The sequence below is a fragment of the Maniola jurtina genome, chromosome 15, assembly GCF_905333055.1.
Source record: "Maniola jurtina chromosome 15, ilManJurt1.1, whole genome shotgun sequence".
Taxonomy (NCBI): domain Eukaryota; kingdom Metazoa; phylum Arthropoda; class Insecta; order Lepidoptera; family Nymphalidae; genus Maniola; species Maniola jurtina.
This window is the reverse complement of record NC_060043.1, coordinates 6,423,825-6,449,813: the sequence shown is the minus strand read 5'-3', so window position 1 is coordinate 6,449,813 and position 25,989 is coordinate 6,423,825. Positions and strand designations below refer to the sequence as shown.

The window sequence follows — 25,989 nt, the reverse complement described above, 5'->3', positions numbered from 1 at the left end:
CTCTAATATATGTAGGCTCCAACGTTCACTCCGCAGGGTGTGCGCCTACAGTTCCTTTTGTTACTGCTTCAGAGATAGGCATGACACCAATCAAATCTTTAAACACTTACCTGTATATCATAGACAAGTGATCCATCTTTATCAATATAAAGCAAGGCAAGACCCTCGGGTGCAAGCGTCGCAGGTGGTCTTTCAGCCATCAACGGTGCATGGAAGACCTCACATGCAGCTCTTTGCCTGACGCTTCCAGAAATCCGTCTCTCCACTATTCCCAACGCTTCCACAGATAGAAGCAGTCGCCCTCTCGACAATGAACGTAACTCAGCTGCAGAAACCGGTGTTGACACTTCCAGAACATTCAACTCGTAGCTTGGTTTGTTAATTTTCTGAATCTGTTAAACAATAAAAAATAAAAAATTTACTTATTTCATATGGGACAACTAGTGTCTGTGTATGCTATATCTACATGCTACGTCTGTGACTCTACCACCGGTTCGGATTTCAGAATACATATTCTATGGAGAAGAGTCTACATGGAACTATTTGTCTTTTGGACTAAGTTTACTGGGCAAATATAGTGAAAGAATCTATCTTGCAAAACAATAATCAAACTATCATGACATCATCAGCGCCCAGCCAATACCAGCTCATAATCATCATCATTATCATCATCAACTCATCGCCGCGCCGCGCCGGTTCACTACTGAACAAGGGTCTTCTCTCAGACTGACCATAATCTATCATGCACAGCCACTAACAGTCACCAGGTGCAAAATAGCAAAGTTCACACACTTTTGAAATTTACCGTTCTGGGTTGGTCAACAGAAACGGTATAGGATATTTAGTATTCTGTGATATAGATGCGTGTTTGGTGTTACCGTTATCTGTTGTTCTTATTATTATTATCATTTTCCTCAAAAACTACTTGACCGATATCGATTAGACTTTCTGCATTACATCACCTTCATCATTCTAATATGCCCTGCTACGAGAAAATCGAAGGGCACCAGATTTCCCGCTAGCTATAATATTGGTAGGTCCCTTCAAAAGATTGGTGAATAGGCAGTTCCTATTTACCATTCTTGGTGAACCTGAGTCGGAGCGCGCTCCGCCTCAGGCTGCTCATCTTCTACTGTTTAGTGTCAAGCACAAACCTATATATAGTAAAAAACAATATAATTCTACTAACCTCATCAATGATTGTCTGATTTCTGTCCGGAAGCGTCAACAAGACTCTAACAGATTGGTCTCGCAAAGCGGGCGTGAAGACTCCGTTATAGATTATTGCCAGATGTAAGCTAGGGGCTGCTCCAGCTGCACCAGTAACGACAGCAGTACCTCCCCACCAGCCTTCCTCCTGGCCTGGCATACGGTAGTCATCGCACGGACCTTTTGTGATCACGGTAGGGGCATGTTCAGGTTCGAGAAGAGATGTAAACATTTCCGTAGAAAGCGCCGGGTACCTGCAATTTGAATACATGCATATGTATGTGAAATACTTCGACGCGCGCCGTTGGCATTTAATGAAGTCAAAAGGAGCAATATATTAAGGGAAGTAGTCTTACAATAAAAAATCTACACTACAAAATAATTTTATCAATCAACAAACCCATTGATAGCAACAGAGTGGGAAATTTTCAAGATATTATAAATATTTTCAATCTGAACTGTAACCTTTGTAAAAACCGAGATTTTCTGAATTATTTGAAAACAGTTTTCAGGAAATTCTGGAAAAGCGAACTGAATTTCTAGAATGTGTATTTTAAGTACCTACCTACTGGCGCCACTGATTTAGTGACTACAATTACATGCATGTTTGTATAACTATGCGACAGTGTTTACTTGACTTATGGTAGGTATATAATCTTTAACAAACTATGCAGGTAGGTACACATAAAATCTACTTATAGAATCAATCAAGTAAATTTCCACGCCGGACGCCGCGCCACGGCGCGTCAGTTCCATACATCACCTCACCTATTCTTACATCAAGCCAAGTCGGGTGAGTTTCCGTTATTAATCATACGGCTAATTTAATACGAACAATGAGGCTACTCGTAACATCCTTGGAACGATATTTCAAGGCCAATCTTTATTGCATAGTAATGAATGCGTCTGGCATTGCACGTAGACCTAAAGAATCTTTCGAATCATAAATAATTGATCTTGGTCATTAGTCTCACTTGAATGACGTCGTGAGCCCCGAGGTAGTATAGTGACTGGTTTCAATTCAGGGTAGCATACTTTTCGTCGAAAGCAAAGATCATTTTAAATCTTGGGAGAAGTTGAGTACCTATATATACCTATTTGTGAATAATTATGTTTGAATGTGAAAAAAGGTTCTTGATAAAAGTTGGAATTGCATCTTTCATACTTGTACCTTTTTTTAAAGCACGTCTTCTCATTTCCTAAGGGCTCTCTGACAGTTATGGGATTATGTGAATTCCACCGCCCTTATTAAGGTATCAAGTTTCTCCGTATTCTAAGTACTAGGTCATTACTGCTCTGACTCCGTTTAAATATAATGAAAATATATTGTTATTACGCATATTTTTCTTATGATTTTAATTAAAAACCCGTTACCATCTGAACAACATCTTACGTACATACTTTAATCGAGAAGATTGGCAGTAGCGGTAAATAAAAGCAATTGACGGAGCGTGTGTAGGTTACCTAAGATGCAAATGGGCCATTTAGAAGTAATGCATGCGATTGTAATGCATCGGAAACGTTAGTGCATATAAAGTTACAATACGCTTTATGAAAGTGCTCATATAAAGTATACTTTACGATTATTTTCTTGGTTGGTTACAGACGCGCATGACGCGCATAGATATTTAACGAGCCTTTAGAACGCTTTTAAACATATACCTACGACATTTTGACTACATTTTGTACGACACTAATCTTAGTAACTGCATATATAAAATCTGTATTTGTGTTAGTACTGTCGTAATTTAGCTGATGAGGGGTGTATTCGTAGTGAGCACCAAACAAACGTTGTTTAGCTCTCAGATGACTACCTACCAAACTCAATGAAGTTGTCGTAGATACGTTCTAAAAACTAATATCTATGTCTGTGTGTTTTCCAGATTTCCGTCAAAATATTCAGTTACAAAGTTCGTCGCGAAATTTTACTACAAATCTTTATACCCGCGTAATTTTAAAACTAGTTATTTTTCCGGAAATCTGGTAAACCACAGACATGGGTATTAGTTTCTAGAACGTGAATAAATTACAAGGACTTAGTAAATATTCAAATGAGAAATAAATTACGTTTGTATGGAGCTAGTGTCGGAGAGTCATTTTGTAGGTAAACAGTGATCTAAGTAACTGTATAGGTGTTTTTACTGTAGTAATTTAGCTGATATGCTTGACGCTGGGGCAAAGTTTAGATTACTGTAGTGTTTCGAAAGTCATGAATGTTTTAGGTTTGTTGATAGGATTTGTTTTGTATTAGATTGGGGCAACAAACACCGGTGTTTCTTATTCTTTTCGCATGCTTTTTATTTTTTTTAATAATTTTTCTCATTCTAACTATAGGCAGTTGTCCCACCGCCGATGAGTAAGCGACTAGCTATCGACTATTTTCTCGCTGAACCAACGCGCAATCGATGTGTGATTCTGCGTCAGTAAATCGCTGATTGTGCACACTGCCGGGCGACACTCTCGCCACTAGTTTTTCACAGCGACTAGAGCTGTCAAAGAAAACTCGCTCTCTTATCGGTCGAAACACTCCTGCAGTTTGCGCAGAGATTAATTAAAGCATGACGGGCGAATACGTGTGTGCGAGTATGATGGGCAACCATCACACTCGCACACACGCTCATAGCCCAACGATCAAACTATCCTAACTATAGGAACACTCGCTTGTCGTTGCTCGCCAACTCTTTTCTAGTTTTTAGTTCAACTCGTTTCTTGCTAATCGTCGGCGGACAGCTGCCTTAAGAAGTCATTTAAAAACCCCGAATTATTCACGTCTTAGGATCTTACCTGTTTATTCTGCCACTAAGTGCACTATCCATTGAGTTGTTCCGCTCGTCACCCCAAATTAACGCCACATACAAGGAGCCTTCTCTCAATAAACGCTTATACTCTCTGGGAACTCGACGCCAGACGCCACACAGCTGTAAACAAAGCAATTCATTGAGCAAACAAAAAGAGCGAGCTTGATTGAGATAATTAAACAACAACAAACGACTTGCAATTCAATGGTAGGTACCTTTTTTATAATCTGAAATTTTGAAGGGGATTTTATAAATGACGCTGTATCTATACCAGCTCCATCATTACATACAAAATGAGTATCAAACTATACTTAAATCTAAAACTATAACAACTTGGTAGCATCACTAACTTTTACACTTTCATTGACGAAAGGCTCAAAGGTTTGCTAAAAATAAAGTTGAAAATACCAATAATCATAAAAATTAAATTTAGTTCATAGGTTAGTGTTTCTTTCAAATAGTGGTTGTAAACACAGGCCAATAGCATGAAAACTGAAACATCATCAATTTTACTCCAAACATCGTAATTGGAGAAGTTCCTTTTCTTCATTAAATGTTTAAACTTGCCTAATCAATAGTACCTTATCGGTCTTTTCCTCGTAAGTGGCGTGAATCCCGGGAGCTCTCTTCAGAGGATGTTCAAGAAGCATACGTCCACCTCTGTCTAGGAAGGCCAAGGAGCGTGGTTGAATGATCATGGACGGGCCAAGTAAAACGGACCAGAATAAGTGGCGGCGCCGAAACGTGAAGCGAGCTGTGGCAACGCCTGAAGCTACAGGCACCCCCGTCATATCATCTCGCCTTATGCATAAAGGTGATCGACCAGTCAATAGAGCTCCAAAATCTGTGAATATAAAATTAATATATCATCATCTCAACTCATAATTTTCTCAATTTGTATTTTGTATTAGGTATATCTCCAATTTATTTTCCAACTTTATAGTAAAATTGGTTTTATCGGATCGGAAGCCTGATTAATTTAGTCTGTTATCACTGGTTACTCCTAGTACAGCGAATAATCTTTTACTCAGTCAATATCATATTTGTATCAATGGATTTTGATAAATAAACTGATCGCCGGCCCACTACTGAAAATGGTCAGTCTGATCTCAGAATGAGAGGTTCACCACGTTAACCAAGTACGGATTGGTAGACTTAACACACCTTCGAAAACGTTATGCAGAACTCTCAGAAATAATAATTATTCATAACTCTTAGCAATAAATCCATACAGCAATAATCAATTAATACCAGCTTTTTGGAAAATAATGATAAATAATGGAAAATGATGAGTCCTTGCTAGATAAGGTGCTTCACATGACGCAACAAATAGACAGTTATATTAAAGTATTTTCTACAATTTTATTATATGTATAGATAGAAATAGACAAAAATATATACTTACGTCTCATACTAAGCTCTTCGTCTTCATTAGTAGTAATGACAACGGTAGGGCTGTCTTCTTGGACGATATCTGGTGCTGTAACAATAAAGAAAAAACATTTATGGAAATGCATTCATGAATCTGATCGGTATTCAGTAAATTTTTACACGATTGCCTAAAAATAGGAGTGTAATGTGTTCAGAGTTCAAACATATAGTTGTATGTTGTATGGGGTATTGTTGGAATCCTTATATCATCTCCGAGTAACATTGGCTATCATTTTTACTCTTCGTTCACTTTATTGTCCATCTATCTGTCTGTCTGTCTGTCTGTCTGTCTGTCCGTCCGTCTTCGTGTCTGTTAAGAAAACCTATAGGCTACTTCCCGTTGACCTAGAATCATGAAATTTGGTAATTAGGCAGGTCTTATAGCACAAGTACATGTAACCGCGAATTTGTGGTTACATCATTTAAAAAAAATTAAAATGTGTTTCAATTTTCAATGTAAGATAACTATACCAAGTGGGATATCATATGAAAGGGCTTTACGTATACATTCTAAAACAGATATTTATTTATTTTTATGTATGATAGTTTATGATTTATCGTGCAAAATGTTGGAAAAAATACCTGAGTACGGAACCCTCAGTGCGCGAGTCTGACTCGCACTTGGCCGGTATTTTTTTAATTTAAGCTCATTTAATATATTTAATTATTTGTTGTGAAAAATCCGAGTTGGAAGTATCTAATCACGTCTATCTAAATGCAGATGCAACGGAATAAATACATCTCTGCTAGTCTAACTTACATAATCTCGCGATAATAGTTAGTTGTTAACGCTCCGGGACTAATAAATTAGATGTTAAGTCGAATAAATCGATCTAAGCGTTGATAAATATGAAGCTGGAGGCATTAGCAATTTCACATGTACATATAAAGGTATATCAACACTTTCTCCGTGCAATTCAATGGCTCATAAAAACATGTCGTGCGATGAATTGATCGTAAGTAGGTAGTGCGCGGGTGGGAGGCCGTATCGCAAGACCTCCCTGATCCCTCCAATCGGGTTGATTGGATCAAGTGTTATACGAACATGATCGGCGTCCAGACGGCGACGTCGATACAATTGTCTTTTTTTTCTCTCGTCTGGCTTTACACAGATTAGCCAATGTTAGGTTTATTTACAAGTTAGGAAAACTATATAAGTATGGACTTCATCTGTGCCGGCGCTCGCCGACACATGCGCGGCGCCCCCTTGGAGCGCTTTCCAGTCAGTTCCACCACCAAAACATCAGTAAAACACAAAAACCGACCACTTTTAACAAAAAAAAAAAACACTCCAAAAAGACACCGCGTCAGCAAACGCCAACACAGACGAAGTCTACAATTGTCTTTTGTATTGCTTTCGTGATTAGCAAATCATTGTCCATCTATCTGTCTGTCTGTCTGTCTGCATATCTGTCAAGACTTTTTTACAGAAACGTATAGTGGTATCAAATTGAAATCACTATCAAATACTTAGATCTACGTCCCTTGGAGTCTCAAAAAAATCATGCTTTTAAGTCAACACAATCAAAAAATATGGTCATTTATGCCGCATATTTTAACCCTCGCAAATAAATTAATGCCTGTTGGGTACTTCTCGTTGGCCCAAAATCATGAAAAGCAAGAAGCAAGATCTCGTAGTACAAGAAAAGGGAAAAATCCGTTAATTACTTAGTAATCATATCACACAAAAAAAAATTACAAACTTTCATATGCAGTTCGAGGTAATTAGAGTAACAAAATAATTTCACGTATACTTCCACGTATAACGGAACCCTCGGTGCGCGACTCAGACTCGCACTTATCTGGTTTTTTCATATTATACTTAATTGGACTATATCACCGCTTTTTGCTCAATCATAAAAATATGGATGTGATGAAAATTTAAAGAGTTTACCATTATAATTAGGTCACTAACCAAAACAACAAGAGGCAGTCTTAAGATATAAATAGCAAAGGAGTAATTTACTTTTAATAAGATAAGCTGATTTCAAAAAAGTATCTCGGGATGTAGTTTGCAATAAAAATATTGCTCGTAAACTGACAACGAGATCAAAAGATTTTGTTGACGATCTGTTTGTCTGCCAGTACGAATTTTCGCCTCAAAAACTAAAAGAATATAAATTTTTCAGTTAATGGGATTCAATTGCTGCCTTGACAAAGATTTGGTGGAACCGTTTCAAGTGTGCCAATAAGATCCGATGTGAAATAAGATAGAATAGAATGTGTCAGTAGGTACTAGGATGCTTATTCGACACTCTGATAGCCCTTTCTAGCCATTCCATTAAAAGACGATTAGATATCTATATAAGCAGAAATCTGCCATGTTTAAAAACAACATCTAAGTTAATGGGGTTAAATAGCATCTATGTTACGAGTTACTGAGTTCAATAAATCGTCTTATCACTATCGCGTTTGATATACTAGTTACGTGTTAAACAAGCAATATCAAAGTAACCTTAGTAAACATTACGATGAGCAGACCTGTTTACGCCTTGATATCCCCATAGGTAGATTATGATCTAGTACAACTCGGCGCCAGCGTTCATAATTCAATCCGGGAATTCATTTAATGCTCGAGACAGTCCTAAATTTATTGGCCAGTGGCGCCAACGTGGTGACGTGTAAGTCTACAGTACATGCAAATGCAAGAAATAGACGGATTGGAGAGCCGCAAACATTACAACTAGGATCGATCACTCTTATTAGTCTCATTGCTCTTATTGGATCGTCTGATTTAGACTACGATTCATTGGTGCCACTTCTATTATACAAATAACTTTAACTAAATAAATACATTAAAGGAGTTACAAGGTAAAAAGTGTTAATTAAAAGTTTATAACACCCCCGACAAGTGAAGGTTACAGTAATAACTAGAAAAGAGCTGATAACTTTCAAATGGCTTTCAACCGATTTTCTTGGATTATAGCTAAGAACACTCTCGATCAAGCCACCTTTCAAACAAAAAAAAAAACTAAAATCTGTTCATTAGTTTAGAAGCTACGATGCCACAGACAGATACACAGATACACACGTCAAACTTATAACACCCCTCTTTTTGGGTCGGGGGTTAAAAAGGACGAAAACAGCCTGATTTTCGAACGACAGGTTTTATGAAGGATATAGAATGCTATTGAGGATAATGCTTTTTGGCGCATTCGAACAGTTCTAGTCAGTACCTACGAACTTTTTACAGATCCGAATGTTATCAAAATCATACAGTTAATAACTGATAATAAACTGTATGATTTTGATAATATCATGAAACCTAAAGGGGTGGATTAAAGAACTTTTCCGGTTAGCCATGGAAAAGGACTTTTAATGAATCTTAAGTTGATTGTTGTACTAGGAGTCCAAAAAGTACATAATCCATCCGCCTAGATACATCCCATAGCTATTACATCGTCATTTAGTTACATATATTTACGAATTTTGTAGATAAATAGGTATTTTGCATTTTTTGTGTAACGCCTGAACAAAAACATAAGGCAATATTTTGGTGTTAGCCACTGATTTCGAATATAAAAAATATAGAATTTAACTCTATATAAATAACAAAAAAATGGCATTATGTCTCGTTTCTGACGGGTCTGGGTTTTTTTTCTATGGGGTGTGACAGTTGTTATTTGTTAAATATCTTTGGATAAGGATAGAACAATGAAAGATTAATAGTGTGTACGGAACTTAAATGAATACCTATTGAAGAACAATTCTGATATACCAGTGTCGTTACACATTTCTCTCTGATGCTTATTTGCCTACTATTTGAGATGCCGGCGACGTCGGGCACCTTTGACTCTACAGAGCAATCCGAGGCGCCACATACTGTGCGTGTGAGTGTGCGATGAATATTTATACATATCTACGCAGTACGCACACATTAACACTTCTGATAGAGAAAATCTGCTCATGTCAAGGCGCCTCACCTAGCGGCTTCGCTCATTAACGTCATTTCAACGTTTTAAACTTTTGAAAGTATCCTTGAATTCCGAGACGTGCAACGACTAGGGCCGCGGGAAACTTGTGTTTATCGCTGGCGCAACGATCTCTCGCATCGAAGAGTGCCAGATTAGGGGTTTGAAATGTTCATGAACTTTAACAGAGACAAATAGCTCAAAGCCATACTACTTAAAATCTACGTCCATATACCTGTATGAGTTTACTGAACTGACATATTATCCATATTCCATACTAATATTATAAATTCGAAAGTGCTAGCTTTTCACGGTCAATCCGTTTAACAGATTTTGACAGGGTAGGTAATAGACATGACTTGACTTGCATCCCATCGAGATAGGCTAATTTTTGCCACAAAACGTCAAAGACTTCTCACGGAATTTCTAAAAATCGAAATGTATGTCAACAAAGTCACGGACATTTTCCATTTGGTCATAACAGACGATAGCTTAATCAAAACAGAAATCTGTCATCGAAAAAATAGTTGATTCCGAATTGGCAATGCAATGTCTTTTAGGCCTCTCCGAATGCGACGCGGCGAGTTTTCCAATCGCGTGATGTAACCAGGCGCCGCGTTGACGATAACGTTCACGACCGATACCATGAATAGCCTGCGTATACACGACACTTACGACTATCAATAATTCATACAGGAACGACGTAACAAAAACTGTAACATGATTTATCTAGTTCTCGGAAAGGTTCTCTATTTCAGCACAATCTCCAATCAATCGCTTCGCAGCTCGTCTGGCGACTTCTCATCTGTCGACTTTTACGATATAGGTACGTATTCGCTATCTCCGAGTCCCATTTAGATTCTGTTTTGCATTAATTTTCACACGAACTGAGGATGTCGCGACACCTAACGGTCGTCGTGAAATCATACAAGCAGAACACGATCGTCGAAAAAAGAAATGAACAATGTTTTCTGGCACCCGTGTAGACTTCTTAAATAGCAAATTTGTCACCGATATGGGCTGACTTGTCGAACATAAGGCAAAGAATGTACGTATAGGAGTCCAAGAAAAACCGATTCTGACCATAAAACCGAGGACTATATACGTCGCAACCTGTTGTACTTCCTAAGTTGACTGCATATTCATAAACCTTTTAAGTGAGTATTAGGTTAAATGGCACGAATACTTGCGATACAAGATTATTCTATTAAAACATTGAATAAAATTGTGGTCATATTAATTTGTGCTTGATAACTTTACTTACCTCTCGATAGGTATAGCACATAGCATAATTAAGATGAAAAGATAAGTAGGTAACTATTATAAATACGGCTTTAAGTAAATAGTGTTATAATTTACGCTAAAATATTGATAACTTATGCAGTTGTTGGTTTTTATCTTATATTTTGCATAATAATTACTAACCACAGAAACGAATACCTACTCGTACTTTGTAATTGCATGTTTTGGTTTTAGCCTACAAAACACAAGTAACGTTCCGATATATTATTGGGTAAGTACTGATCATTTGACTATAAAGTATCTATAAAATAACCTCAAGACATAGGGTTCCTATTATTCCGGAAAAATATCTTAGAAAATAGAAAAATGTAAAAAGATTTAGGTTTCCGTGAGAGCAACGCTAGGTAGGTAGGCGATATTTTACTAGGATAATTGTTTTTTTAGTGGAAAAGATTTATCTACTAAAAAGCAAGGCCAAGGTGATTACGCGAAGTGAATTCATCACGATGCCTTGACCTCCGTGAGTGAAACGATATTTCAGAGCAGTACTATTCTGAACAAATGACCGTGCGTTATCTTATGACGCGGGCGTCTCGTCTACTTGCCGGAAACGACCATGCCAAATTTTCATAAAATTATTTTTTTAAGAAAATCTAAAGAATGTTTGCACATAAGAACTGTAGTTTCTTGTCTAATGTTCCCAATAAGTTTGGTATGGGCAGAGGAATAAGACAGTTAACTGGTTCATTTTATTTCAATTGTTCTTACGTACTGTACTAAAATATATTTTTGCTTACCTATTCAAGTATAAATCAGAGCATGGAATGACTACAGAGTTTTAAGCTAATTCATGATTTAAATAAACCATTTTAAAAGTAAATTTCCTTGCGCTTCGATTCGAAGTCAAATTATCCTCAAAAGTTTCTTAATTTCGGATGAAAATAAATGTACCTACTTAAATCAACAAAAGTGGAAGGCTAAGCATTTTTGCCAGCATGAAGCGCTCTTCAAGGCTTCGGATGGGCAGTAGATATGTTGATTAAATTCCTATTACTATACTGCCCAAAAAAAGAGAGAGATTTTTTCAGGTGTTTGTACTATGTGAGTTTGTTAATTCCACTATAACTTATAATTGCCTTAACAGATATCGATGTATGGAGTATTGTTAGGATCCTTACATCATCATGCATCATTCCGAGTGAAAAAAAATCCAATAATGGCGGCTGTATGGCGCCATTTTCAAAAGTGAAAAAGGCTCTTTTTAACCCCCGACCCAAAAAGAGGGGTGTTATAAGTTTGACGTATGTATCTGTGTATCTGTGTGTCTGTGTATCTGTGTATCTGTCTGTGGCATCGTAGCGCCTAAACGAATGAACCGATTTTAATTTAGTTTTTTTTGTTTGAAAGGTGGCTTGATCGAGAGTGTTCTTAGCTATAATCTAAAAAAATTGGTTCAGCCGTTTAAGAGTTATCAGCTCTTTTCTAGTTTTCTTGTAGAAAAGAAGGTTAGATAACCGTTCATCGTCAGGTTCATAATATTATGTCAATTGACAAATGTCAAGCTGTCAAGATGGACGTTGCCTAAATACATAATTATTTATTTGAAAATGATGTTTTGGAAAACTCAGATACTTTGGATCGTCGGGGGTGTTATAAATTTTTAATTTACACTTGTTTCATTTTGGGCATGGCAGTCGTGTTTTAATTTTTTTAGTAAGTATTTGTTTATTATCATGTTATGTAGGTGTGAATTGAACGTGTATTAAAAATGATCTCAACAATATTTATATACTTGCTTACGTAAAACAATCAATTAAACTTCATCGATGCGTACACTCGACCCAATTAACTGCTAACCTACATGCGGTTCAAATAAACTCGAGATAACGTTGATACTGTTGTTTTATTCTATTTATTACCAATTATTTATCACTCAATCTTTTGACTTTCAATCAAACTTTTTTTGCAGAAATACCAGATAGATAATAATAAATAATATAGTGCACTTGGCTTTGATAGGATTGGCAAAAATAAAATTACGAATCAATCAACAAGGAGTAGAAAAGAAAATTATATGCTGTGCAGATCGATTGCATCCTAGTCGCACATCCTTGCGACTATTTCGTATTTTGGCGACTGTGAGCATGGTATGCTCACAGTCGATCACAGCCTATCGAATGTAGGTAAGTAGGTATATTCATAGTATCTCTGAAGCTCAGAGATATTACTGAAGAGTAAAACGAGTCACCGCATAGTTTCAAAAGAGGTAAGATCAGACAGATTCTAGTTCTACACAGAAGCTTTGAAAAGCGATCAAATCTCTGTCGAAAAAAAATAGAAATATTTATTTTTTATTCAAATAAACTTTTAAAAGTGCTTTTGAATCGTCAAGTGAATCTACCACAGATTGGTTTTGAATGTCCTTTCGAAGAGGACCAGCAAGAAACTCGGTGGTTGCTCAACGTTAAAAGTATCTATCGTGTGAAAAGAGGTGAATAAAGATATCTAAATGTATCTTTATTTATTACATATTAAGAATCATAAGTTACACGCAAGCATACCAATCATCACATTCGTTATTATAGAGATAGTTCAAAATCCATACGTGTTCGATATAGAGAACAAAGTCTAATTGGCAGATAGATGTACGAGTACCTACAGATGAAACAATAGGAGTAATATCATCCGGTCCACCTATAAAGTCGTGTCCATTTTCAAATGCGATGAATAACTTGGAATCAGAATGAGAATTTTTTAATATATCTTTGCTCGCTTTTTTCTGAAACTCCGATAAATTCTCGATATATCTCTATCTAGATAGAACTTCGTAGATTTAGATTACCTACTTTGTAAGAAACCCTTTTCCGGATAGATAGCCTATGTCACTTTCAAAAATCATAAAAGAAAGACAAACCAACAAACAATTTCAATAATAAGAAGAAAGTGGTGGCGGTGAATTATAATGGTAAGAAGGCTAGGGAGTAATGGCTACCTATTGTTTTGCGCGACGAAACTATAAATACTTTTTATTCCCAGTTTATTCCAGTTTATTCCAGTGAGAATTAGAAAAAATCAGGATTTATTGTATGTGCAAAATTTCAGCCTTATTTCTCCAAGGCTTTAGGCGTTGATGAGTCAGTCAGTGAATGAATCAAAACTTTTCTTTTTATAATTGGTAAGTATGTATTGGTTAATGCTAGTGCTGAATGGTTGAGACGTGTTCATAAGCGGTTCTGCGCTAATTTATAGGTTATATTCGCATTGATTGTGACAAAGAATGTTTAAATAGCACAAGGTGCGGTCGTATTGTTGTCGCGAATCGAGAGGCTCGTCACACGCCGACGATGTGTTGCCAACTTAACTATTTTGTTTTTTGTACAGTAAGTTTAGTGAGGAAAAAAAGCAAAACCCAAACTGAGAGTTTAAATAAGAGAATTGTTCTAAAAATGTTCAATGCTAATGTAAGTAATCATTAGCATTCATTTATTTATTTATTTATTTGGCTTCGGACACCTTCAGCCAAAAAAACTGTCTTCGGTCAAAACTTTGGGTTTGGCCAAAATAGACCGATATTTTGACGGAAGCTGAAGGTTTCTAGTAAGCACTGAAATTGAACGAGCAATTAAAATTTATTTAAGTATCAACAGTTTCTTATGGTACGCGTGTGACTCGACTCTACCATCACCCCCACCGCCGCGCCGCGCGCGCCGGTTCGGAATTCAGATTAATTATTTATTAAATTATAAATGACATTATTTCAAAGCGTTATTATTTTTAACGAGTAGGTACCTTCAACAACTTGCAGTCCATATAAACTTTTAAAAAATTGTTAACTTTTAGCCAATCTTGAACTGAATTTCTTAGAGTTATTTATAAATCTACGGCTTGGCTTCGGCTTCGGCCGAAGGTGGTGTTGAGGCGATTGCTTCGGCGGCTGCTACGGCCAGAAATTGACATTCGATCGGACACTAGAAGTTAGTGCCTATGTAAGCAATAAATATTTTAGATTAATTTATTTCCATTTTCACTAAGTCAGATTTTGAGCAACTGACACTCGAGCAACTTTTAGTTTTTATAGTCGGCAACATAGCCACACACCCGCATTTCTGTCGCGCTATGTGACTGCAACGAGAGTTGGCTCCGATTCAATGTCCATACTCCGTTCCCATAAAATATAATTTCATCCCGACATTCTCTTGATGTTTCGATGTTAATGTTTCCGCGCGATCTATATTCATGCTTACCGCGAATTGCATGAGTTCACGTAATGTTACGTGAAAAATAGGTCGCTTTTTGCATAAGAAAAAAACCAAAAAAATTGGCATCCGCCCACCCGAGTGCATGCCAAGTTTACACAACACCAAAACTGCGAATTTCACCGCTAACTAAAATGGATGGATGCAAAATACTTTGGTAATATCCTACAACCGTGAATCGTTGCATTAACACCGCGTTTTCCATGTAGGGCCGCGCGGAACGAGGCATTGTACCGCCCGCGGTATTTCTGCGGCGGCCTATGCGCGTCCGTTTACGGAGTAGCACTTAACCAAAAAAGTAGAACAACAAACCAACTCCGCGCTGTTTACAAGACGGGCAACACTTCGGCGGCATTGTCCCGCGGTGAAACGCAAGCGATTTGCATTTAACGCCTACATGCTCCAAACAACCCTTCTCCGTCCGCGTCATGTTGGCGCCTGGAGCTCATGAATTTATCTTTACTAGCTGATGTCCGCGACTTCATCCGCGTTGGTGTAAGTTTTAAAAATTCAGTGAAAATTCTTTTATTTTCCGAGATATAAACCAAGTAGGTACCTAATTAAAACGAAAGTGTGTTTGTTTGTTGGTTTGTGATTCAATCACGTCGCAATAAAAAAAAGGATTGACCTGATTTTTTGCATGGATATTGTTAAAGACATGGATGTAACACAGGCTACTTTTTATCTCGGAAAACTCAAAAAGATTCCAAGGAATTTTTAAATACCTAAATCAAAGCGGACGAAGTCGCGGCATCAGCTAGTTTACTATAACGATATCGATACACGTGTATTATTCCAGGATATAATTAAGCGAGCTAATCGAAGAATAGTGTCATTCGTACATATCGAGGTTATCGACCTTTGAAATTCGTAGGTATTAAATTATTGACAACGGATTCTCTTTATCTTTATCCAAATAAATATCATTTATCAATGACAGCTACTGTTCCGTGGTTTACGTAATAACATGCCTACCTAAAAAAAGTGCATAGGTACCTATTTACCTACCTATTTAGGACGTGGCTGTAAGTTTTATTTCCTAGAATATTTTAACAAGTAGGTATTTACCTCCTTCAGGATTAATCTACATCTACCTAAATAGATAAACTGACTGAAATTTTCAACGCATATACCTAGCTCAAATATTGACCCAGACCCAGTGTCTAGAAACTTAAGATTTCCCAAAATTCAATCCAAAATTGGGCAGGGTCAGTTATTACCTACAACATAATGTTTCTATATTATAAACATCGAACAATGTAGCTGGACTGGAGACAGCCACTTAGGCACATTATTTAACTCTTATTAGGCTAAGCCCACACTGTGAAGTATCACCGCGTGATTATTTCAGCAGAATTCTGTGACATTTATGGAAACTGTTCGAAACCGCACTACTGAAATGGACTTATGAAAACTGGAAGACGTGTGCACTAAATTACAGTTATTTTTTGTGCCGATTCTAAGCGTCCCACCGATCGTACCGGGAATTAAAATTTAGACCTAGTTTTAAATGATCTTAGAGAGTAGAGGTAGAGCAAACTAGAGTAAGGGAACTCTTGGATTGATTCTGAATCGACGATATGTCAAATATTAGGTTATGGGTAACGTGAAATCGAAGAAAAATAGGCGATTCGTAGGCTACCTATCGTCAAATGTAGGAACATTTGACGTCTGCCAGTGACGTCGAAGCCTGGACGTTTTAGAGATCAGTGTAGAGATCAGTGAGCCACACACACTTGCGAAAAAATATGCGTGAATAGCTTTCATAAAATTTACATGTTAAAGAATTCTGGGTGAAAAATCGCGCAGTGAAATTTCGCAGTGCGTGCTACCCTAAGAAGACTCTTCAGTAAATATCGAAACTGAGGCTTTGTACAAATGAGGCAGCCATAAATATTTATAAACGAAGTCCCTAAACAATTACTCATTAACGTATCCAAGTGCCACGTGCAAAGAACACAAACAAATCATAGTTTTACATAATTCATAATTTTAAGATGCAACGTGGCTGCAACACGTGAAATCGTGTTTGCTGTTTTAGCTGAGCAAATGGTGAGCAAACATTGACAGATTGTTTGTGTTGGTAACTTGAGAGTCGGCCACATGCGATTGCGAAGGGTTAAAACGGATTTAACCATATCTTCCGAGGTTTTCTATAACGATTTCCGAGCGTAAAAATAAAAGAACCACAAATTTCATTAAATAGCGGGCCTGTGAAAGTATCGAGCTGCAGAAGTAACGATAGTTACGTTGAGGATATTAATATGTCAAAAACCTTTTCGCAAGTCCCAAAAATAAATGTACAAAGTTTCAACACAATCGGATGAACAATAAAGTATATTCAAAGAAGTAGGGCAGGTAGGTACCATTGTAAACTTTTTGATTGTCAACTGTTGAATATGTAAGATACTTGATATAATGGTAGTAATGAATAACGTAAAACTAATTATTATTGTAAACCTACGAGTGCCCTTAACAAACAGATACGTGAACGCATAGGTAACGAACAGAGTAAAGACAGAATTTTATTTATTTATTTATTTATTCCTTTTTAGAACATCAAAAAGCTTTTAGCTGTGAGGTTCTTTCAGATCAGTTTGCGGTCCTATTCTAATTTTTTTAAACACTTTTTTTTTCATGGAGCCTGATATGTAAATGTCCTCCTAACTTTGTTTTGCTATCTAAGCCAGCATGCATACTCTACCACAAGTCACAACCAAATAAAACCTGTAAACTCTACTGAAACCTCGTCCTCGTTAATCGTCACATCGTTTTATGTTCCTTCTGATTAGGTGAATTCTGCTGAAATCCAAACAGCAATACAAATAAGAATTAATTGCCTTTCACATGGTAGGTATATGAAATGGTGTGAACGAGGGCTATTGGCGAGTGACATATCAAATTACGGACACTCCACCTGAAAGGTCGACGTACAACATAATCTAGTACACAACTTAAGCATCTAAACCTAAACAACTAGAGAATAATTTCCTGTGAACGGTATTGTGATTTGCTACATTTGTCTGGTGGTTGGCATGATCGAACAGCGAGGACGCGCCGTCAGATCAAAGGCGATTCGTTCTGAATACACAAGTCCACTTTGAGTAAGTATATCTAGAATTACCAATGCGTTTGTGAATTCGAGTATCGTTTATATTATTGTATCTGTGAAATTGTAGACCACGCAAACACGCATAAGGAAAAAAAACTTTTCATTAAGTATTTTTTAAGGAATGTGCAATGTAGGTAGAGCATTCACTCTTAGGAAAATAGAGTAACGAACGAAGCTTTTCATAAGAGCAAATTACAAAGTTTTAGTTACACATCTTTTCATAAACATTTACCACAACTGATCAGTTGCGATACAGTTATGTTAACTGCAGTAAAACTGCACCCCAACTGCAATTTTGGAGCTGGTTTTCTGCAGTCCAAAAATTAAATGCAGACCGTCCGTCTAAAGTCTAAAGTCTAAACTCTAAATGGTCATACCAGGTTACCAGACTATGCAGTCTACGGTTTCCATAGACTGACAACACCATTTTTTGGAGCACTTTCGTAAGTGTCGTTTTAGTTAAAGGTCCATTAACAACGCGCCCGTATCTGTGTAGTCTGTGTTAAAAACGTGAGCACATGAATTTGTATTCTCTTTTTAAATGTATCTGGAATTTTATATATGTGGTTTATAGGAAAGGCATACCAAACCAGTGGTAGATGCACGATTCAAAAATACTTGGAACAGTTGAATTGAACAAAAAATATTTTTATTTTATTTATTTAAGTACCTATTTCAATAATAATAATTAATTAATGTGTCTGCGCCTTAAATGCTCACGTGCTGCTTTTCCTTTTTGTGTGCAACTCCACAAAGCAAACAATGTCGTTCCGCCAATGTTTAACTCAATTTAGTAAACAAATATTGACTAATAGGGTAAAATCAATGAATGATGTTTAGCTTTTAATCATTCGAAACCTAAATAAATAAAAACCTATTTACCTTTAACTATATAAATTAATGATGTCTGATAAGTGACTGATAACCTTATGTTTATTGCAGAGACTTCTGACTTGATCAACTACCAAGTTCAACTTAATAATTTTACGTAGACAGAAGTGAGTAGAAATAAATAATAATTTTGTTTCCGTTTGACTGTAACTAGGTATCAAATCTAGATAGGTTGGGTCCGGCCAACTTCTGATAACTTTATTTCAAATTAAGGTAAAGTGTCTAACCTAACCAAATAAGTACTTAGTTAATAAAACATATTTGCGATTAATATAAAAGATTAGGTTAAAGTTAATTGTATACTTAAGCTTTTCGTCCGCGTAGGTTTAGTTTTTTTCTAATCCTATGGGAACTTTCTGATTTTCTGGGATAAAAAGTAGCCTTTAACTACATAATATTATATCCATGCAAAAGTCATGTCAATCCGTTGCTCGTTATGGTGTCATTGAAGGACAAACCAAAAAATAAACACGCTTTCGCATTATTAGTAGGATTTCAATAAAGTAGGTAAGACTTTATTCCGAACATTCCGGAGTTCTAATTGAAATTAAATACCTATTCAGATACTAACTATTAAAACCCATCGTTGATGTATGACCAATCAATTTATTACATGTTATTTCCACACGATCCGATGTTTAATTAATATTATTGATTTTATGTCTTCTACCATTATTAGTTCACATTATTCTAAGAATATGATGACTTCTGTAAATAATAATACTTGTACTTGAATCTGGTGATCAAACTAATAAATTAACATTTCAATAAAACCGCACACAGGTACGAGCAGGCATTATGTAGGTACCTACTCATCCTGAAATAGACCGTATGAATATTCGTAAGTAATCTATACCTAATAAATAAAATTGGAGTGTCTGTCTGTAATTTCGAAATAACTACCGCATATTAAGGTCATATGGTTATTTGAACGATACTGTAACTGAATCACACGTTTTTAAAATTTTTGTCTGTCTGTCTGTCTGTCTGTCTGTTTGAAAAGCTAATCTTGGGAACGGCTGAACCGATTTTGACGGGATTTTCACAGACAAGTAGAGAATTGACCAGGGAGTAACATAGGCTACTTTTTTAACCGACTTTCAAAAAGGGAGTTGTGTTTTTCTACCTATGTACACCGAAATCTCCGAGATTTCTGAACCGATTTGCGTCATTTCTTTTTTAATCGATAGAGGAACTTTGCGACATTGTTTCATAAAAAATTTGGAGTCCATCTCCTCAATCCTGATGCTGCAGGGGATCTGACCAATTCACGCGGGCGAAGCTGCGGGCATCTGCAGCTAGTTGCTAAATACAATCATTCTACTCATGTGATGCAACTACGGCTAACATCATTGAGTAGTGCCCAATTCCTTGTAGAAATATCTTAAAATTAATATTAATCCCGAAAATGTAAGAAAACGGGTAGACACACCCTAATGATTAAAACGATATCTATAATATTAACTAGAATAGATGGTAAGGTTAGGTTACCTTAGTACCAGTGTCTAAGCACTTTTTTATCCAATATGAGATCACAGTTTAAAAAAGCATATTTAACGAGTTAGGTATATAATTGTAAACATTCATTTTTTTTGTTAAAAATAAATAAATGGAAATTGGAAATTTAAAAAAATATACTCGACTACCTATCCATAGCTATTCAAAATTCTCTATAAAATCTCGTGCCGCCAAACTTTTGAAACTTCAATTAAATACAATAAAATTATTTTATGGCTGGTCGTAAATAAATTAAACTACTTAGCGAGTGTTCTTTACAAGGTGCCATTAAGGTGCAAGTTGCATTTCGCAAAAAAACGCTCAATTACGTGCCAGCGTTAATTTACTGACCTTAAAAAGTGTGAAATTCGAATTAAAATTAAAATTAATGCATACACTGTAAAATGAGCGTAAACTTAAAAGATATTAAAGCGCAATGTTGTTGCATTTAAATCTTTGAACACTTTTTTTTAATATTGTGGTAATTGACTGAATTTTTATATTATTTTTTATTTATGCATATTTATTATATAAGTCACCATGACATTTAAAATAGTTCTATTGCGATAGTTACTATCTATTTTTTTTTTTCATGGTACCTATTTAGAAAGACATTAAACGAGTCGCAGGGAGCTAAGTACTGGACTCAGGCAGCGCAAATTCGTGACCTTTGGAAGTCCCTATAAGGGAATATCTCCAGCAGCAAACATCCATCTTTCAGGCAGGGCAAGACCGTGGCCTGTGAAAGCTCCTATAAGAGACCTATGTCCTATAAGTACTATTTTGTAAAGTGGTGATATAAAAAAAAAATACCCGGCTGAGTTTGTTGTGGGCTCTTCACAGACTTGGGCGCGTTTGGAACCCTCGTAGCTTTAGTTTTAAGTTAACTAAATTTGAATAAATGACTTTGACTTTGTCTATCGATTGATGAACACATACAATAATATTTACCTCAACATCGAATCATATTCGGGTAAGTTTATAATGCAAAAATTCAAATTTCCGGGCGCACGACTAACTTCTAAATGCAGAACTCATAAAATGTGATATTGTGAAAGTTTTTCATGCCAGTACACGAACTACCATCGACTTACAGTTATACAGGAAACTTAAATATAATGCCAGACATGAAATTTAATTGCGCTCGCGCCATTTAGTATATTCTCTGCTTCAACTGTCTTTATGATCTACCGACCAAAAAGTTTGCACATTTCAAAACATATTCATGGATGTTATTTCATTTTTATACGAGCTTACTAACCATGGATAATTGTCGAGTAAAATTTTTTTTTTGTTTTTGTTCGGGTTAATAGCAGAAACTACATACAGTAGTTTTCATACTGTTTTCATCAATATAAAGAAGGAATTTTTATGAGGTTATTAATTGATTAGGGTATAATTTATGAACATTTTGCAAAAATAAGCTACTGGTACGATGATAATGTGAACGAAGTCGGAAAAAATCATCTCATCTGAGATTTTCAGTGGAATGCGCTGGGTAAATAGTTAAAGTTACTAGAAAACAATGCTAAGCCGAGGTGAATTAACTAGTTTATCAATAGATTTCAAATACCGTGTAGTTAATAGCAAGGTTTATGGCGATATCACAAATCTTTCGCAATCGTGAAATGTCAATTGAACACGTTACCTGCGTTATTGACATTTGACGATTACGACCGCGGTGATAAGAGCAATGCTCGTTAAAAATAACGTGCAAATTATTATTAAATACACTTTACTTTCATGTTGAAAAATGAACTGGTTGTTAATTTATAATGCCCGCGACTTCGTCCGCGTGGATTTAGGTTTGTAAAAATTCTGTACCTACCATGTTTACACATTCCGTACACATTCCGTAAATGTACCATGCTGAACAAAAGATACTTAATGCTTTTCATAGTTTCATTTTGCTTTTCATAGTTTTACAAAAAAATGTTTTCAGAATTTCTTTGTGTACTGCAAGATTTCTTGCAGAAATTAATTTGCTACGAGACATCGATGGTCGCGAGTACTTAACAGTAAGAGTATGGTGCAACTTGCGAGTGATTTACAAGGAACCAAAATCCTGCTACTTCTATACTACATTCAAGTGATTTGTCAAAGCAGATTTCTGCAAGATAGTAATTTATTGATACTTATATTGGTATAGCAATCCTAATCGATATGATATAGATAAATCTATCGACTAAGTAGGTATCTACTTATTTCTACATACCTACTCTCATTTCAAACCACAGTTTTATTCAAACACTATCGACTTAAGTAGGTATGCATTCAAACAAATAATAATTTATACAGAAAAATAACACAGACCGAATGGTCCAAATTGCGAAAGGTCATAGATTAAACAGGCCGCCGAGTCAAGCCGGCTATTACAATGCAAACACTAATAACGCTATTGTTTCGCGGTGCGACGTCTCATTGCGTCTATCTATTGCCTATTCTGCCTACAGAACAAAACGATTCGTTGTATTCTTTAATCGGGTGAGCTCAGACATTGATTGTTCTCGTAATATGGATTTTGTTGGATCATACGAAACGAAAGTAACTGGTCAAGTGCGTAGCACATAGAAATCCAAATATCTTTGGCGTAGCAGAATATACATAAGGTAGGGTACTGTAGTCGCGTTAGTTCTAAAAACGTTTATCAATTCGAGAACGGTACTGATTTTCAAAAACTCTATAAGAAAGCTCACAATAATTTTCAGCTTTATTTGGAGGTAAAGGATTTATTCCAGATATTGGTAACATTTTTACTTGCGCTTTAAAATAGGTATTAAACATTTAAAACTATCGATATTTTAATAAATTATACCTATTAGTGAAAATTAGATGTGCAGTTTTTGTGTCACAATAAATCCTTCGAAATGTAAGTATAAAGCGAGGTGACATCATAGCAGATTATTTAAACATTTAATTTAATATCATGCAAATCGTAAAGAAAATATGGTTTTAAGGTAAAGCCGTACGATTTACGAGATAAACATGACTTCCCTTTATCAATTAAACATTAATGGCGCACGACACAACAATTTCGCTTTGTAATAATTTTAGTTTGAGGAACCTACGGTCACGACGTGTCATTACTCATTAGGGTTGCAAACATCCCAGATATTTTAAAGACTAACACTGGTATTCAAATTCGAGATAGGGGCTTCTTTAGGGAACAATTCAAACGACATGTGTCGTATTCAACCTAAATGCATTGCATAAGAGTTGAATATGACACATGTCATCTGAATGGTGAATGGTCCCCTAAAGAAGCCCCTGTTTTAACTATGGCCGGTTTTTTTAAATATTGGAGGATAATGTAAACTAAACTTGGTTCATTGGTAATGAAATAAATAGGTAAAGTAAAAGAAAGTCCTTTTCTTTAATTTAATTGCAATAAACGCAATTATGTGGCAGCCCTAATTGTTGCTGTTTCAACTCTCGACACTTACTAGAATACTATAAGTGCAGTTCAGCCTGGAATACGTAATTGAGTTAGCCGCTACTTCTTAGAAACACGTAGATATATCCCGGTCGGATAAATTATTCTCAGACATTTTAGAGAAAAACATTACATTTTCTGGACAAACATGTTGTTTAGTTGTATGTCTTCTGTATAATATTGATGTTGCAATATGAAACCAAATACTTTAAAAGTATAATAAGAATATATAAACTGGGTACAAAATTGTAGTCGAAGTAGACCCTTGCACAATTTGCTTTCATCGCGGGAATATCCGTATTCCGTAGACGGTAGACTATGATGTGTTCTTAGCTTTACATTGATAGTCAACCTTGATCTTGGCATGAACAAAATATCAATCACATTTACAATAATGAAGATCAAACTGCGATTCGTGGATGGGTTATGAATGGTGATCGTTGTGAAGGGGCCATGTGGCGCCCAACCGCTGGCGCCAGTCTGACCATGAGCGCAAGATACCAAAGGTTGTAGATCCCTGTCCCTGACCTCTATGTACATTATGCTTTCCTGGTACTATTTTAAGAAAATTATAAAGACTACATATTTTCAAGTGGTTTTAACTTGCCGGCTGATTTTAATTAAGATACCAAACTGATGCTTCTTCAATAAGTAGGAAAAAAGCCGCGCGGTCATCTTTAATTTTTTTTTAAACATTAAACTGCAATGTAGGTATAGATGCTTGTAAATAAGGTATTTTATCAATTATTATATGCCTCTAAGAACTTTTCCTGTAAAAGTTATTTATTACTAGCTGATGCCCGCAGCTTCGCCCGCGTGGATTGGTCAGATCCCCTGCAGCATCAGGATTGAGGAGTTGGACTCCAAATTTTTTATGAAACAATGTCGCGAAGTTCCTCTATCGATTAAAAAAGAAATGACGCAAATCGGTTCAGAAATCTCGGAGATTTCGGTGTACATAGGTAGAAAAACACAACTCCCTTTTTGAAAGTCGGTTAAAAAAGTATCCTATGTTACTCCCTGGTCAATTCTCTACTTGTCTGTGAAAACCCCGTCAAAATCGGTCCAGCCGTTCCGAAGATTAGCCTTTTCAAACAGACAGACAGACAGACAGACAGACAGACAGACAGACAGACAGACAGACAGACAGACAGACAGACAGACAGACAGACAGACAGACAGACAGACAAAAATTTTAAAAACGTGTGATTTAGTGTTGGTATCGTTCAAATAACCATATGAGCTTAATATGAGGTAGTTATTTCGAAATTACAGACAGACACTCCAATTTTATTTATTAGTATAGATAAGCTGTTATAAGCTATTATAATGTGATACAAGGTGCTGGAATGGCGATCACGCAGGGTAGACAGAATACATTATTATTATCAAACGGGTCGCAATTCGCGTGTAACCGTTTGATCCAGCGCGGCGCGGGCGCGGCACAAGACCGTGCGTGGTCGTGGAAGTCCATGTACAAAAGTCCAGCAGACGATTACATATTGTTAGTCATCCGTCAACTTTTTACTCTACTTGCAACAAAAGAAAATAATGCACCCTCTGCATACATCTGAAAAAGCATTATTTTCAGTTGGATAATAACAGCATGACACTTTCGTCAATGGATTTACAAAATCCATACTAATATTATAAATGCGAAAGTGTGTCTGTCTGTCTGTCTGCTACCTTTTCACGGCCCAACAGTTTAACCGATTCTGACGAAATTTAGCACAGGATTAGCTTCTATCCCGGAGATGGACATAGGCTACCCTTTTTTATCCCGGAAAATCAAAGAGTTCCCACGTGATTCCTAAAAACCCATCCGCTTAACCAATTTGTTTTAAATTTGGTACCGAGGTTGCTTGCGTCCCTGTAATTGACATAGGCACTTTACCCCGGAAAATCAAACAGTCCCCACGGGATCTTTAAAAACCTAAATCCACGAGGACGAAGTCGCGGGCATTCTCTAGTTTACAATAAAAAATACGTTTGTAACATATTTGTTTGTTGGTTTGTTGTGAACATCGATTTACGTCGTAAAAATTTTAAAAAGAATTATGAGTCGATAGATTATGAATCTTGAATATATCATATTCAAAGAAAGCTTCAACTTCACGGATCACTTACAACAATACAACATTCGGCGCTCATCAAAGATACTTAAGAGGGCTCTCTCCGTCACTCGTTTCATACCATTTCATACAATCGT

General features: G+C 36.3%; 1 protein-coding gene across 2 annotated transcripts in view; it reads right to left on the bottom strand.

Annotated features, from left to right (window-relative positions):
* Positions 1-25,989, bottom strand: part of LOC123872448 (dorsal-ventral patterning protein Sog) — a 136,749-nt gene that overhangs the window by 8,336 nt on the left and 102,424 nt on the right. For both annotated transcript variants that reach the window (XM_045916725.1, XM_045916726.1), the window contains exons 4-8: positions 5,413-5,487; positions 4,589-4,851; positions 3,994-4,127; positions 1,190-1,463; positions 111-392 (exon numbers count right to left, since the gene is read on the bottom strand). In XM_045916725.1, the coding sequence (XP_045772681.1) occupies positions 111-392; positions 1,190-1,463; positions 3,994-4,127; positions 4,589-4,851; positions 5,413-5,487 (1,028 nt within the window). The remainder of the gene's footprint in view (positions 1-110; positions 393-1,189; positions 1,464-3,993; positions 4,128-4,588; positions 4,852-5,412; positions 5,488-25,989) is intronic.